The sequence below is a fragment of the Neomonachus schauinslandi genome, chromosome 6, assembly GCF_002201575.2.
Source record: "Neomonachus schauinslandi chromosome 6, ASM220157v2, whole genome shotgun sequence".
Taxonomy (NCBI): Eukaryota; Metazoa; Chordata; class Mammalia; order Carnivora; family Phocidae; genus Neomonachus; species Neomonachus schauinslandi.
The window spans coordinates 52,848,245-52,863,562 of record NC_058408.1 but is presented as its reverse complement, the minus strand read 5'-3'; the positions used below and the strand labels follow the sequence as shown (position 1 = coordinate 52,863,562).

At 38.2% G+C, this 15,318-nt stretch overlaps 1 protein-coding gene across 1 annotated transcript in view; it reads right to left on the bottom strand.

Annotated features, from left to right (window-relative positions):
* The window catches only part of SLC9C2 (solute carrier family 9 member C2 (putative)), a 100,629-nt gene extending 89,150 nt beyond the window's left edge, over positions 1–11,479 (bottom strand). Inside the window, exons 1-4 of the mRNA XM_021682868.1 lie at positions 11,353–11,479; positions 9,629–9,729; positions 7,632–7,760; positions 2,550–2,715 (exon numbers count right to left, since the gene is read on the bottom strand). Of these exons, the coding sequence (XP_021538543.1) occupies positions 2,550–2,715; positions 7,632–7,760; positions 9,629–9,729; positions 11,353–11,479 (523 nt within the window). The remainder of the gene's footprint in view (positions 1–2,549; positions 2,716–7,631; positions 7,761–9,628; positions 9,730–11,352) is intronic.
* Positions 11,480–15,318: the final 3,839 nt, after the last annotated feature.

The window sequence follows — 15,318 nt, the reverse complement described above, 5'->3', positions numbered from 1 at the left end:
CTTCTTCTTCTTCTTCTTCTTCTTCTTCTTCTTCTTCTTCTTCTTCTAGTGTATATATTTTTAAAATTTTTGTGTGTTTTTTTTAATCTTTTTTTAATTTAAATTTTACTTATTAACATGCAGTGCAATATTGGTTTCAGGAGTAGAATTCAGGGATTCATCACTTACCTACAACACTCAGTGCTCATCACAAGTACCCTCCTTAATACCCTTCACCCATCTAGCCCATTCCCCCCACCCAACTCCCTCCAGCACCCCTCAGTTTGTTCTATATTGTTAAGTGTCTCTTATGGTTTATTTCCCTCTATCCTTCCCCCCCCCAATTCCCATATATTCATGTTTTCTTTCTTAAATTCCACATATGAGTGAGATCATACTATATTTGTCTTTCTCTGACTGACTTATTTCACTTAGCATAATACACTCTAGCTCCATCACGTTGTTGCAAATGGCAAGATTTCATTCTTTTTGATGGCTGAGTAATATTCCATTGTGTATATATACTACATTTTCTTTATCCATTCATCAGTCAGTGGACATTTGAGCTCTCTCCATAGTTTGGCTATTGTTGATAGTGCTGCTATAAACATCAGGGTGTGTGTACCCTTTCAAACCAGCATTTTTATATCCTTTGGATAAATACCTAGTAGTACAATTGCTGCGTCTAGGGTATTTCTATTTTCAGCCTTTTGAGGAACCTCCATACTGTTTTCCAGAGTGGCTGCACCAGTTTGCATTCCCACCAACAGTGTAAGAGGGTTCCCCTTTCTCCACATCCTTGTCAACACCTGTTGTTTCTTGTGTTGTTAATTTTAGCCATTCTGACAGGTGTGAAGTGGTATCTCATTGTGGCTTTGATTTGTATTTCCCTGATGATGACTGATATGGAGCATCTTTTCATGTGCCTATTAGCCATCTGGATGTCTTCTTCGGAAAAATGTCTGTTCATGTCTTCTATTTCTTGACTGGATTTTTTGTCTTTTGGGTGTTGAGTTCTTTATAGACTTTGGATACTAACCCTTACCAGATAGATCATTTGCAAATATCTTCCCCCATTCCATAGGTTGCCTTTTAGTTTTGTTGATTGTTTCCTTCACTGTGCAGAAACTTTTTATCTTGATGAAGTCCCAATGTTCATTTTTGCTTTTGTTTCCCTTGCCTCTGGTGATGTGTCTAGTTAGAAGTTGTTTCAGCCAAAGTCAAAGAGGTTTCTGCCTGTGTTCTCCTCTAGGATCTTGATGGTTTCCTGTCTTTTAGGTCTTTTCATCCATTTTGAAGTTATTTTTGTGTAGGGTATAAGAGAGTGGTCCAATTTCATTCTTTTGCATATAGCTGTCCAGTTTTCCCAACACCATTTGTTGAAGAGACTGTCTTTTATCCATTGTATATCCTTTCCTACTTTGTTGAGGATTAGTTCACCATATAGTTGTGGGTCCATTTCTGGGTTCTCTATTCTGTTCCATTGATCTATGTGTCTGTTTTTGTGCCAGTACCATACTGTCTTGATGACTACAGCTTTGTGATAGAGCTTGAAATCTGGAATTGTAATGCCTCCAGTTTTGTATGTCTTTTTCAGGATGCTATTCTGGGTCTCTCGTGGTTCCATACAAATTTTAGACTGTTTGCTCTAACTCTGCAAAAAATGCTGGTGTTATTTTGATCAGATTGCATTAAATGTGTAGATTGTCTTGGGAAGTATAGACATTTTAACAATATTTCTTCTTCCAGTCCATGAGCATGGAATGTTTTTCCATTTCTTTATGTCCTCTACAATTACTTTCATAAGTGTTCTATAGTTTTCAGAGTACAGATCTTTTACCTCTTTGTTTAGGTTTATTCCTAGGTATCTTATTGTTTTGGTACAATCACAAATGGGATCAATGCCTTGATTTCTTTTTCTGCTGCTTCATTATTGGCGTATAAAAATACAACAGATTTTTGCACATTGATTTTACATCCTGCAACTTTGCTAAATGCATGTATTAGTTCTAGCAATTTTTTGGTGGAGTATTTTGGGTTTTCTACATAGAGTATTACGTCATCTGGAAAGAGTGAACTTTTGATTTCTTCCTTGCCCATTCAGATGCCTTTTATTTCTTTTTGTTGTCTGATTGCTAAGGCTAAGACTTCCAGTACTATGTTAAATAGTAATAGTGGAGTGCACATCAAAAGGGAGGCAGTTCTAACAAGAGGTAGCAAGGCCTTGGAAAAGTTTCACTGGGGTAGGGCAGAGTTTCTACCTTGAGGCTTAGAATTCAGTGGAATGGAAAAAGAATGCTAATTTTTATCACCTTCTAGAATGGTTACTTTTATTCTTGAAAAAATTATTTGAGATTATAATTGGTGCTATTTATCCCAGGTCTTGGGTTGCCTTATTTGCATTGCATCTTTCAAGTCCATCAATGCCCCATCTCCAAGAAAAATAGCATAAATATCTACTCTGCTGGATGCACAAATCATGCAAAAAAAAAAAAAAACTCACCAAGATCAAAAGAAAATAATTTATCTCTATATATTCAAGGTAAGAGAGAGAAATAAATCTGACATACCAATAGTTTTCAGTGAATTCACAGAATGAACAGGATCTGTCATGCCAAGGGTCATGCTAAAGAGTAGGGAAGACTGAAAATCCCACAAATCTCTATTGAATTTCAGAACCACATATCCAATTATGATGAATGCCACAACAAAGCTAATTAATGCTGTTAACAAGACCTGTGAAACCAATTCATAACACAGTATTAATTTAACATTTAAGGATGGCATGATTGCATTTACTTACGGAAGAATCAGATCTTAGTTATATACTTTATACAATTACTCTGAAAAAATAATTTCAAAAGGTATTCTAGGTTACCTGCCTCAAAGAAACCATCCCTCCCAAACAAAAGAGATTCTATCTCATTGTTACAAGAACAATTCACTAATATTTCTTATTGCTAGTCCAACTTAATAGGTCCCAACATCAAAATGTTCTTAAAATGGAATGCAAATTCTTCCTGCTTCTTTGTGAAACATTGCCTGGTTTCTTCAGTGTTGATCTGCAGGGCGCAGGCAGAAAGAGAAGTAAAACAAAGGGCAAAGAGGACATGCTGGCTGATTTGGCCCTCTTATTAAGGGCTTTCTAGAAGCCTTATTCAACAGACGTCTGTATACATTTCATTAGCCACACTCTCTTCTGAGGCTACACAGCTACCACTTGCTGGGAAATAGAATAATTCACACTGGGCCCACTACCATACCAAGCGAAATCTAGTAAGTTTATGTTAATGAGAAAGAAAGAGAGAATGCATATCAGATAGGCAATCAGCAGTGTCTGCCTCAAAAATAGAAATAGAATATAAAACTTTTAAACAAGAAGAAGGAATTAAAGGACAAAGACAACTGAAAAATCGACTTGATTGAGAAGGGAAGAAAGAATAAGAAGCAAAGGAAACACATGGTAAGGGCAAAGTGTAAAATTATATTGAGAAACAAATCCAAATCTATTTCTTTTGATTTTTTATTTTTTTAATTTTTTTAAAGATCTTATTTATTTATTTGACAGAGAGACAGCACAAGCTGGGGGAGCTGCAGAGAGAGAGGGAGAAGAAGGCTCTCCACCGAGCAGGGAACCCAATGCAGGACTCAATCCCAGGACCCTGGGATCATGACCTGAGCCGAAGGCAGACGCTTAACCAACTTAAGACTGTAGACTGTGCCACCCAGGTGCCCCTATTTCTTTTGATTTTTTAAAATTTATTTTTAATTTATATACAGTGAAATTCATTCTTTTGATAGAGAGTTATATGAGTTTTGGCAGATGCATACAGTCATGTAACCATGACCACAATTAAGAAACAAAACAGATCACCTCAAAAATGTCCTTGGGGTGCCTGGGTGGCACAGTCCATTAAAGTATCTCAGTCTTGGTTTTGGCTTAGGTTGTGACCTCAAGGTCATGAGATGGAGCCCTGCATTGGGCTCCATGCTCAGTGTGGAGTTGGCTTAAGACCCTCTCTTCGGGGGCGCCTGGGTGGCTCAGTCGTTTAAACGGCTGCCTTCGGCTCAGGTCATGATCCCGGGGTCCTGGGTTCGAGCCCCGCATAGGGCTCCCTGCTCGGCAGGGAGCCTACTTCTCCCTCTCCTGCTCCCCTTGCTCGCTCTCTCTTTCTCTCTCTCTGTCAAATAAATAAATAATTTAAAAAATCTTAAAAGAAAAAAAAGACCCTCTCTCCTTCTAGCTCTGCCCCCACCCCCCCTTCTTTGTCTCCCTCTATCTCAAAAAATAAACAAATAAATGTTGACCCTTTGTAGTTAATTCCTTTCCCTCTCCCCAGTCCCTGGCAACAAATGATCTTTCCTCCAAGCCTACTGGTTTGCCTTTGCTAGAAGGAAGGTCTATGAATAGAATTATACATAGGTAGCCTTTTGAGTCTGGTTTCCTTCTCTTAGCATAAGGCACCTGAAATTCTTCTATGTTGTGGCCCTTAATGCTCCTTTTTCATTGCTGGGTAATATTGCATTATAAGGTGTGTCACAATTTGTTTATTCATTCATGAGCTGAAGAACATTTGAGTTGTTTCTAGAATTTACAGATTATGAATGAGGCGGCTATAAAAATGATTCACACAGAGGTTTTAGTGTAAACAAGCTTTCATTTCACTTCAGTAAATACATAGGAGTGGAATTGCTGGGTCATATGGCAGGTGTATGTTTCACTTTATAAGAAACTCCTAAACTGTTTTCCAAAGTGGCTGTACCATTTTGCATTCTCACTGCATTCTCACCAGCACTCGGTATTATCAGGCTTGTTATTGTTGCTGCTATTGCCATTCCAATAGATATGTAGTGGTACATGTCACCATAGTTTCAATTTCTATTTCTCCAATGACTTATGGTGTTGAGCATATTTCTAAACACTATTTTCTTCCACATATCTTCCTTGGTGCCTCAAATCTGTTCAAATCCTTTGCCGTTCTGAGTCTATTTTTTTTTTTCTGAGTCTATTTTTAACCACAACAAATATTAAACTAGTTTTTAAAGCAGCAGAGATTCTCAACCTGGATAAAATAATAAAATCTAGCTATATATTATCAAAAAGACATCTAAACATAAGGACCAAAAATCTTGAAAGTGGAAGGATGGAAAACTTGTAGCAGGCAAATACTAAGCAAAACAAAGCTGGTATGCCTATAGTAATACCAGACGAAATTGACTGAAGGCAAAATGCATTATTTGAGATAAAAGGGTAACTAGATAATGAGAAAAAAATAACTAGGAAAATAACAATACTTGTAGGCACTTAAAAAAAAGAGTTTCTATCTATGTAAAGTAAAAACTGGCAGAATCACAAAGAAAAATTGATAAATCCATAGTTATAATGGAAGTTTTTTTGTATTAAGTTGAAAAACAATACTGGCAAAGATACGGAAGACCAAACTTCATAATAAACAAAATAAGTTACTGAACGAATTTAGACCCCTGAACTCAAAAATTAGAAAATATATACTCTTATAAAGCAAACACAGAACATTCTGGAGAACTGAAGTACAAGGCCACAAAGCAAATCTCCACAAATCACAAGAGTTGATATACAAAACACATTCTCTGGTCACAATCTGATAAAAGAAATAATAAAACATATTTGGAAATTTTAAAATAACTTCTAAGTAATTAATAGGTTAAAAAGCAAATAATCCAATTAAAAATGGGCAAAGGACCTAATAGACATTTTTCCAAAGAAGACATGCAGATGACCAACAGACACATGAAAAGATGCTCAACATAACAAATCATCAGGGAAATGCAAATCAAAACCACAGTGAGATGTCACCTCACACCAGTCAGAATGATAGTATCAAAAAGGCAAGAAATGACAAGTGTTGAAACGGATATAAAGAAGAAGGATCCTCATGTGCTGTTGGTAAGAATTTAAATTGTTGCAGCCACTGTGGAGAACAATATGGAGTTTCCTCAAAAAACTAAAACTAGAAGTATCATAAGGTCCAGTAATCTCACTTCTAGGTATTTATCCAAAGAAAACAAAACACTATGCAAAAAGATATATGCATCCCTGTTTATTGCAGCATTATTTACAATAGCCAAGATATGAAAGCAACCTAAGTGTCCATCAATAGATGAATGGATAAAGATGTGGCATATATATATATACAAAGCTTGTTTACTAAAACCTCTGTGTGGTATATGTATATATGTGTGTGTGTGTGTATATATATATATATATATATATATATATATAAAGGAATATTACTCAGCCATAAAAAATGAAGTTTTGCCATTTAAAACAACATGGATGAACCTAGAGGGTATTGTGCTAAGTGAAATAAGTCAGTAAGAAAAAGACAAATACCATATGATTCCATTTATGGTGGAATCTAAAAAATAAATAAATAAATAAACAAAAACCAGAAATAGACTCATAAATAGAGAGAACAAACTGATGGTCGCCAGAGGGGAAAGGGGTGGGGGGATGGGCAAAATAGTAGAAGAGGTCTAAGAGGTACAAACTTTCAGTTATAAAATAAGTCACAGGGATAAAAGTACAACATAGGGAATATGGTCATTAATATTGTAATAACTTTGTATGATGACAAATGGTGACTACACTTATCATGGTGAGCATTTCATATGTATATGATTATCAATCACTAGGATATACACCTGAAATTAATATAATATTGTATGTCAACTGTACTTCAATAATAAATAAAACAAACAAAATTCTTCCACACATGGGGAAAAAATAATCAATGGGTCAAAGGAAAAAGTATAGTAAAAATTTTACATAGGTTTGGGATGTAATGAAAACACTAAAAATCATTGGGTGCCTGGATGGCTCAGTTGGTTAAGCATCGACTCTTGATTTCGGCTCAGGTCATGATCTCAGGGTTGAGAGATCAAGCCCCTTGCAGCTCTGCACTGGGTGTGGAGCCTGCTTAAGATTCTCTCTCTGCCCCTCCCCTGCACCATGTGTGTAGGCAGGCAGGCACGCATGCACTCCCGCTCTCTCTCTAAAAAAATAAAAACAAAACCAAAAAACACTAAAAATCAAAACATGGGTGAAGCTAAAAGAGTAGTTACAGAAAAATTTAAAACCCTAAATGTACAAAATACAAAAAATAAGAAAGCTAAAAATCAACCAACTAATATCTAAGTCAAGATGTTAGAAAAAATACAGAATAAAACTAAAGAAAATAAAATGTTCTTTGAAAGGGAAAATAAAATCATCTGGCAAGCATGATTAGGAAAAAAAGAGAGAAGCCACAAATAAAACAATCCTAGTAGTGAAAATGGGCAAACCTTCAGAGACAGTTGAGATGAAGTCAGATGTGGGATTAGAATCCATGTTCTGCCATTTATCAGCCTTGTTTGTGACCGCTGAGCTGCAATTTGTTTATATATAAAATGGAGATATTTACTCAGTGCCTACTCACAGTCGTCACTCAGCAAATATTTATTCCTTCTCTCTCCCCCTCAACTCCCTTTTAATAGTGGTTCCACGGAATAAGGAGGATAGAACAACTAAACTGTGAGATTTATGAATGATTAATCTTCTTTATAGACATACATATTGTCTGCTAACATAAATAAGCAAGAGTGATCATAATTTTTTAAAAAATTGTTCTCACCTGCCAGAACACATTCTTGAGGATACAAAAGTCCACATCCAAAGCAGCCATAAATATAATTATAGGTGAAAAATAACAATAAAGTGAAAAACTTGGTGTTCTCAGAAGAGGATAGACAATTTGGTACACCTAAACTAACAAGGACAAAAAAGAAATTAGTTGGCTGCCATTCTGAGGTATTAGAAATTAGTATTAGGTAATTTGAGGTATTAGAAATTGGTGTTATATCAATCAATGTAAGTTTTAGTATATTCCAATCTGCAACTAATGAGCAATTATCTATGAGGCCAGTCCTCAGGGTTTTGTAGATTTCTTGATCTGACTGTCCAGATGAGTTATATGTACAGTCCTCTATTCACCAGAGAATTTTGTGAGCTTGGGCTACACAAACATTGTTTGTGGTAAGACTGTAATCAGTGTTTTCACAAGTGATACCCCTGCCACTGGTAATCTCGGACAGGAGTTCAGGTGTTCACAGATAAGTGTTTTTTTTATTTGACTGTTAGATATTTATTCTAATTTGCATTAAGACAGAAAAAGAGAAACTTGCACAAGTACTTGTGATTTCACAAACATTTGCTTAGGATTTTTCATTTCAGTCCTTCAGTGAGTTGGGACACCTGGGTGGCTGTCAGTTGAGCGTCTGACTCGGTTTTGGCTCAGGTCGGGATCTCATGGGTTGTGGAATTGAGCTCCGGTTTGGGCTCCCTGCTCAGCTGGAAGTCTGCTTGACATTCTCTCCCTTCTGCCCCCCCCCACCTCCTGCACTTCCCCGGCGCTCGCTCGCTCTCTCTCAAATAAGTAAATAAATCTTTAAAGAAAATAATAAAGTCCTTCAGTGAATCAAGTAGAGAAAAATAACACAGCTAATAGCACATATTGTGTATATAAGACATAAATCATGAAGGTTGTACACTAAAGTTTTTGGCTCAACTAATATTTTATTCTTTGTTACTTAACCTCCCTGTGCCTCAGTTTCCTCACCTGTAAAATGGGATAGAATACCTCCTTCCACTGGGTTTCTGTGAAGGTGAGTGAATTAACTCAAGAATTAATAAGTTGAGCATAGCATAAAAAATAGAGAAGTTGAATCACTATGTTGTACACCTGAAACTAATGTAAGATGGTGTGTCAACTATACTCAAATAAAACACATTTTTAAAATTAAACAGCTCCATATTTCACTGGAGAAAAAGAATTAATAATAAGCTAATAAACTAATAAACACAAAACACTTTAAAGCGAGCCTGGCACATAGTAAACACTCAAATGATGTTAGTAGTAACTCGGGTGTTTCGGAAGAGTAACAAGAGGCTTTTAAAATCCTAGATAGATACAAGCATCATCTCCATTTTTAAAAAATAAAAAGAATGAGTGGAGACAAATCATTATTGATCACACTGTTATGCATTTGAAATCAAGAGTTAATAAATTAATAAAATTTTTCTTGTATCTGTATTATATATTATATGACACATTTTGCATTGAATCTAGCAGTTAGGAAAGAGTAACCATGTTTCATTATGACAATAACAGCTGCCTTTGTTGCAGACAATAGCACGGATGAAGCCCGTATATGGACAGGGGAAAGAAACAAGAGCGAGGCTCCCAAGGCAGACGATGAGGAACCCAAGAATGCAATCCAATTTCCCTTACTTCCATACTAGTGTTTTATCTTAAGCGCCTCTAATTTATATCTCTTTTATTGTATGGTTTTTCATTTTCAAAATTTATAATACCAGAGGAATTTTTTTCAGTAGCTGTTCACATTTTTTTTAATTTTTATTTTTTTATTTAAGCTGGGCGTGGAGCCCAACACAGGGCCTGAACTCACAACCCCCGAGATCAAGAGTCAGATGCTTAACCAACCGAGCCACCCAGGCACCCCAGCTGTTCACATTTTTTTTTAATTCCATACATTCAGGGGTAGGGGTGAGAGTGGACCTTGATTTTGGGTCTTTGTCCTTTAATTTACTAATTTATTATACGTACATTACCTCCACAGAATTGTGAGCCAGTTGTCCTATCACAAATCCTACCACAGAAAGAATTATCAAGACAGTGACTTCAGAATTCTTTAAACAGGTCCTCAAAAATCCTGAAGAAATGCATGTGTTATTTAGACATAATGTATAGTTTCGAAACATTTACTATCCCCTTTCTCTATTTAATTTGAAACTTCCTGAGTGTCACATCATTATGAATAAACAATTGACAGCTATTACAAATGCTGTCTCTTCAGACACACATAATGAAGCCTCTCTCACAGGTGAATCTGGAAAATACTGAAGTTCCAACAATTTCCCATTTGCCCACCGATGGGCACATGAAGATTACTGTACAAGTGTCCTCCCTATGGATCTGAGGATGAGGAATTATGAAAAGCCAAACTTCGTATCTACATAGCACACCTTTTATTAGTAATAACTACAGCAATATATATTCTATAGTTTTCCTAAAAGCCAGAAATACTTTCAACTGAGCTCTAACTATAGGGAAAACTGTCCTCACCAGACAAGTCACAGAAGACATGGGTTACTCTCTGCCTACATGCATTTTCTTGCCTTGCCACTCTTCTCTGTCCAACATTATTGAGTTCCTTCCCTCCAGAAGCAATAGATGGACTATAATCCAATTACTTTATGCCTAGGGCAAGATTCACTGTCATTCCAGATTCTGCATTTCCTGTCTTCCAGCTAAATCAGCAGATATTTGTTGAATACTTCTTTTGTGTGGGGCTAAAGTCACGTTTCTCGAACTATTTCTGCAATGCCCTTTACTGCTGGAATACTTATCTCCACATAATCATCAAGGATCTAGAGCTGGTGAAATTCATGGTCACCAGCACCTCCTAGTACCACAGGGGACCAGGGCCATTAGTGTGTGTTTTAAAGGCTCACCCCAGAGAAGGTGATTTTACTCACTCTGGTAAGTAAAATTGAAGAAGTTTTTATGAGTGTTTGCTTCATTGTTTCTTTATAGTCTTCCCAATTCCAGAAAGGATTTTAAAGAAAAAAGTTTTAAAGAGGACTAGAAACTTTTCCCTAATCGCTAGCGTTGAACTGGGGAATAAAGTACCTGTGTTTCTTAATCTGGTGTCTCATCTGCATGAATATCATTCACCATACCTACTGAATTCTTAATGATCATTGAAGAGGCCCTTACTTGTGAAGTCTCTCCTAAGTTCCCACTAGGGATGGAGTGCGTGGCATGTTCCCTGAAGTAAACTCACACCAAAGCCATAATAAAATGGGCAAAATTGATGACAGCAACTGTGCAAATTGTGAAACAAATGTCTGGGTCCTATTTGTCCCCATCACCCTCCCCTCATCCCAGATATATGTTGGTTAGGTTAAGCCTGGCAGGCCGGTGGCATGAGGCTTTCCTGCTCATTACCAGAGATGCTGGACCACAACTTGACAGTTCAACTAACCCCACTACATTGTAATTACTGTTTACCCATCTCCCCAGCGAGAGGACTCCTTGAGGTCAAGGACTGTCTAATTCCCCTTCCGCCTACCCCTCTTCTGTGCTCAGCACATGCCACTGAAGGAAGGAACATAGTGTAGACACTACTGATAATTAAATGAAGCTACATTGCTGGCATTCACTCATATCTTACAGTCTCACTGGACTTCTTTTGATGATGTTGCCATCGCTTTCTGCACTGAGAAAGGTTCAGAGGGCAGAGGAAAGATGAAATTCAGAAACAACCACCTACCTCCCAAAACAATAGTGGAACACACAAGCATTATGAAATGTCCACTTTTGACGGTGTAGCCAGCTGAACTTCCACACAGTAAGTCAGGTCTGTTACCTTCTCCTTGCATCCAGAAGGAAGAGTTCATGTTTGACATGGCTTTCTCAGTTGTAACTTGACGAATTCGTATGTGAGTTATTATCTTCACCACCACAGACTAACCTGTTCTAATACGCAAAAAGAAGAAAATGAAACTTGCCAGGTCCCAGTGCATCCACATTCTTTCTACATAAGATTTTACCACAGTCAGATCTGAGCACATCTCATCTTGCCACAGGGCACACATGGATACCTTCTGTTCTACCTTTTGCTCCAAGAGCATTTTATAGGAACACCAACAGCGGGGCTAGTGTTTCTTCCTCACATTTCTACATATATATGGGAGAGCGACTGCACTGATTTCTGCACTTAATCATTGTATGATCTAGTAGTGTGTTTGCCTTTCTCATTGGACAGTGAGTTTCTCAAGGGTCGGGGCTGGATATTATTTTTCCTTAAGGCTGTGCACACAGTATGTGGCCCATAATAGGCTCTCCATAATATTTGATCAACTGAACTTTTTGAGGGGGACCTCTTCCTCTATGGGTACAAATCACTCTGGAATTCCCCTTTACTACTTCAATCCCATGTTCCCTTTTCCCTCTCTTGGGCCCCTCCAAATCCAAAATCCAAATGAGGTCAAAGTTGAGTCACACCAGATAAGGTCGGGATGGAGAGGGGGGTGAATAACCTAAAAACAAAGGAAAATACTAAAATTGAGGTTTTATCATATGGTGCCTTTAAGTGAATTAGAAAAAGTCCCCCTTCCTGAATACAGGGCACATGGCTTGGCACATAAATAATGGGTTTGATTTCAGTCCCAGTACCTACCCTCAGCTGGTGCCCTTGTGCAGAACACAGCCCGCACAAATCTATGTGGTGGTCCTGAGAAGGACTCATTCTGTTTTATATTTCCTTGCAGTTAACCTTAACCTAAGAATTCCTAGAGGTTCCTGAAGTATCCCCAATAATATTTAGAGTTAACCTTTGGTTCTTCATTTTGCATTTGTTTGGTCTACAAGATAATGATTCTAGTGTGAAGCAGAAATGGGCCAGAAATGAGATTCAAGATGCTACATCTTCAAATCGCTTCACCTGTCCCTCAAATAACCCTTCAGGTCCTTGGCATCCTCACATCCTGCTATCCCCACCTGTCACTACAGCATCACTCTCAAATCAGGTTCTCCAAACTACCAAGACCAGAGATACCATCTTCCAAGGCTAAGCTGGTTCAGAGTTGAAATCAAGATGAAGGCTCTTGAAAATCACAAAGAACAATGCTCAGCTCTGTGGCTGTTTGCCAGGGACGGTACTGCCAACTGATATCACACCCAAAGTCATTTCCATGCCTAATTCCCATTGGTTGCTTGCCAACTTACTTTCATTCTGATTGGCTATATACAACATCCCCACCCCCAACCCAGAAGCAGCTAAGTGATCCAGTTCCAGGGAAGCTTGCATTTCTTAATGCCCAAGCTGTGTCTATACCAACAACTGTTTTAACTGATTTTCTTTGCCTCAAATCTAATCACTAAAAACACAGTGCAAATTTAAACAAATGAACATTGTTAATAATTTTGGTTTCTTTCCAAGGAGGTTATTTGTGACAATGAAATTCTACTCTCCCATTCTTATGTCATACTCCTCTAACGCTCTTCCCCAGGGCACCAAGAATAGCACCACAGCAGTGAGATTACTAAGTCTATGATCAATCTTTGCCATCACTATATATCAAAGAAACTTTGACCAATGAAAGTCCCAATTCCTACTTGAAACTAAAAAGTTTTAGTCACAGCTCTATGTTTGGCCCTGATTGCAGCAACCACCACTGGTACCCATACACCATTCTCCAAAATACTTGCTTTCAACAGTTTGTTGTTGTCTGGTACGGGTCTTTTAAACCACTCAGCCATAAATCCCAAGGACCATGTTTAAAAAAAAAAAAAATCTGTCTTATTCACAGGCTGTCTCTTGAGAGACCCATTTCTTACTCTTTCCCGTGCCCTTACTTACCTCTCCTAGTTACCAAGTTCACTACTCTTTCTCCCATTTTCATCTTTATGTTACCTATACCACTGGTCGCCTTGAATTCTCTAAAATGCTTCATATCATTTTGAGTAATGTCCTTCCGCCTTCTATCTAGTTCCTACCTGCTGTCCCCTCAACTCACTTGGGTCATCTAGACCTGATGGGTAAGTCTTGTGAAGATTTACATTTCAAAATTCAGATTCTCCATGGCTTTTTTTTTTAAGATTTTATTTATTCATTTATTAGAGAGCGAGCGAGAAACAGCATGAGAGGGGAAAGGGTCAGAGGGAGAAGCAGGCTCCCCGCCGAGCCGGGAGCCCAATGCGGGACTCGATCCCAGGACTCCGGGATCATGACCTGAGCCGAAGGCAGTCGCTTAACTAACTGAGCCACCCAGGCACCCAAGATTCTCCATGGCTTTTAGAAAAATCCTCATACCTTGAGAAAACTCGGACAAAATTCATAGTTGGCTCTAGATTACACATAGTTCTGCTAGAGATAGAACATAACTAAAATACAGAGATGATTGAATTTCTTTACATCACAATCTTTCCCATAGAGCTTAAAGAAAAGCAATAATAAATCTGTATTTCACCACTTTGCATAGAGCCAGCTGAGTAGACTATGATAGCTTTAGGAGCTGAGGGCTGAGAGGCTGCCCAGGGTGTTTCCCCCAACCCCATATTCTCATAATAGATTATATTATCTGACTGAGACAAGGCTGGTTAGTCATAGTTTCTCATCCCCCTATACAATGATTGGTTCAGGGATGGGCATGGGACTCAGATAGGACCAATTAGATGGTTCCTAAGCTTAATATATACCATTATTGACAGAGAGCTATTCTCTTTGCATTTTGGTTTAGCTATGACAATGATCGCCTACAGCAGCCAGAGGTCACCTTCCTAGAAGCACTGAGAAAGCCTATCTCAAGTCTCAGAAGTTCCAGGAGGCACCACATTAGGTATCTCTGAGGTCTTATGACCTCAAAATCCCACCTGAGATTTTATCCTTTCTCAGAATCCATTTCTTAGTTTGAGACTTTTTTGCCACCTAGAAAGGCTAGGCATGAGAAACAATTTTATTTTCAAACCCAGTGAGTACTGGCTGCATTATACTTTTTAACTTTCATTTGAAAAATGAACAGTTCCTTTTCAGCTCATCTCTCTCCTTTCACACCAGTAGAAGAAGCCAAGTGGCACTTGACTACTGTCTAGAAAAATCCTTAGCATGATCACTGAGTTCATTACTTAGACAACAGTGTGATCGAACTTACCACCATCACATAACAAGGGCCCCTCTTCTCCAGCTTCTAATAACATTTTCCTCTCTTTCCTATAAACTCCCACTAATCACCTCCTAGGGGCTTTTAAACATTCTGCAGGCTTTCACTGACACTCTCCTGTAGGCCTTTTGGGCTTCTGCCTGTCACCCAGGCCCAAAAAGGCAACATCACATATTTTAGGATTTGTTATATCCATTTCTCGCTTCCAGAGTCCAAAATTTGTATGTTATGTATTGCTGCATAACAAACAGACACAAAGCTTAGTAGGTTAAAACAACAACAATCATTTATTTAGCTGAAATCTACAATTTTGGTAGCACTCAACAGAGAAGGCTTGTCTTCGCTCCATATAGCACTGGCTGAGGTGGCTGGATTGGAGGATCCACTTCCAAGATGGCTCACTCACATGGCGGCAGGTTGGCGGTGCCTGCTAGCTGCAACTCAGACAGGGCTTCAGGTTGGGGCCTCAGTTTCTGTCCACATGGGTCTCTCCATACAGACTGGTTTCCAAGACTGAGCATCTCAAAAGAACTAGCTGGAGACTGTATCACTTTTTATGATCTACGGAAATCATG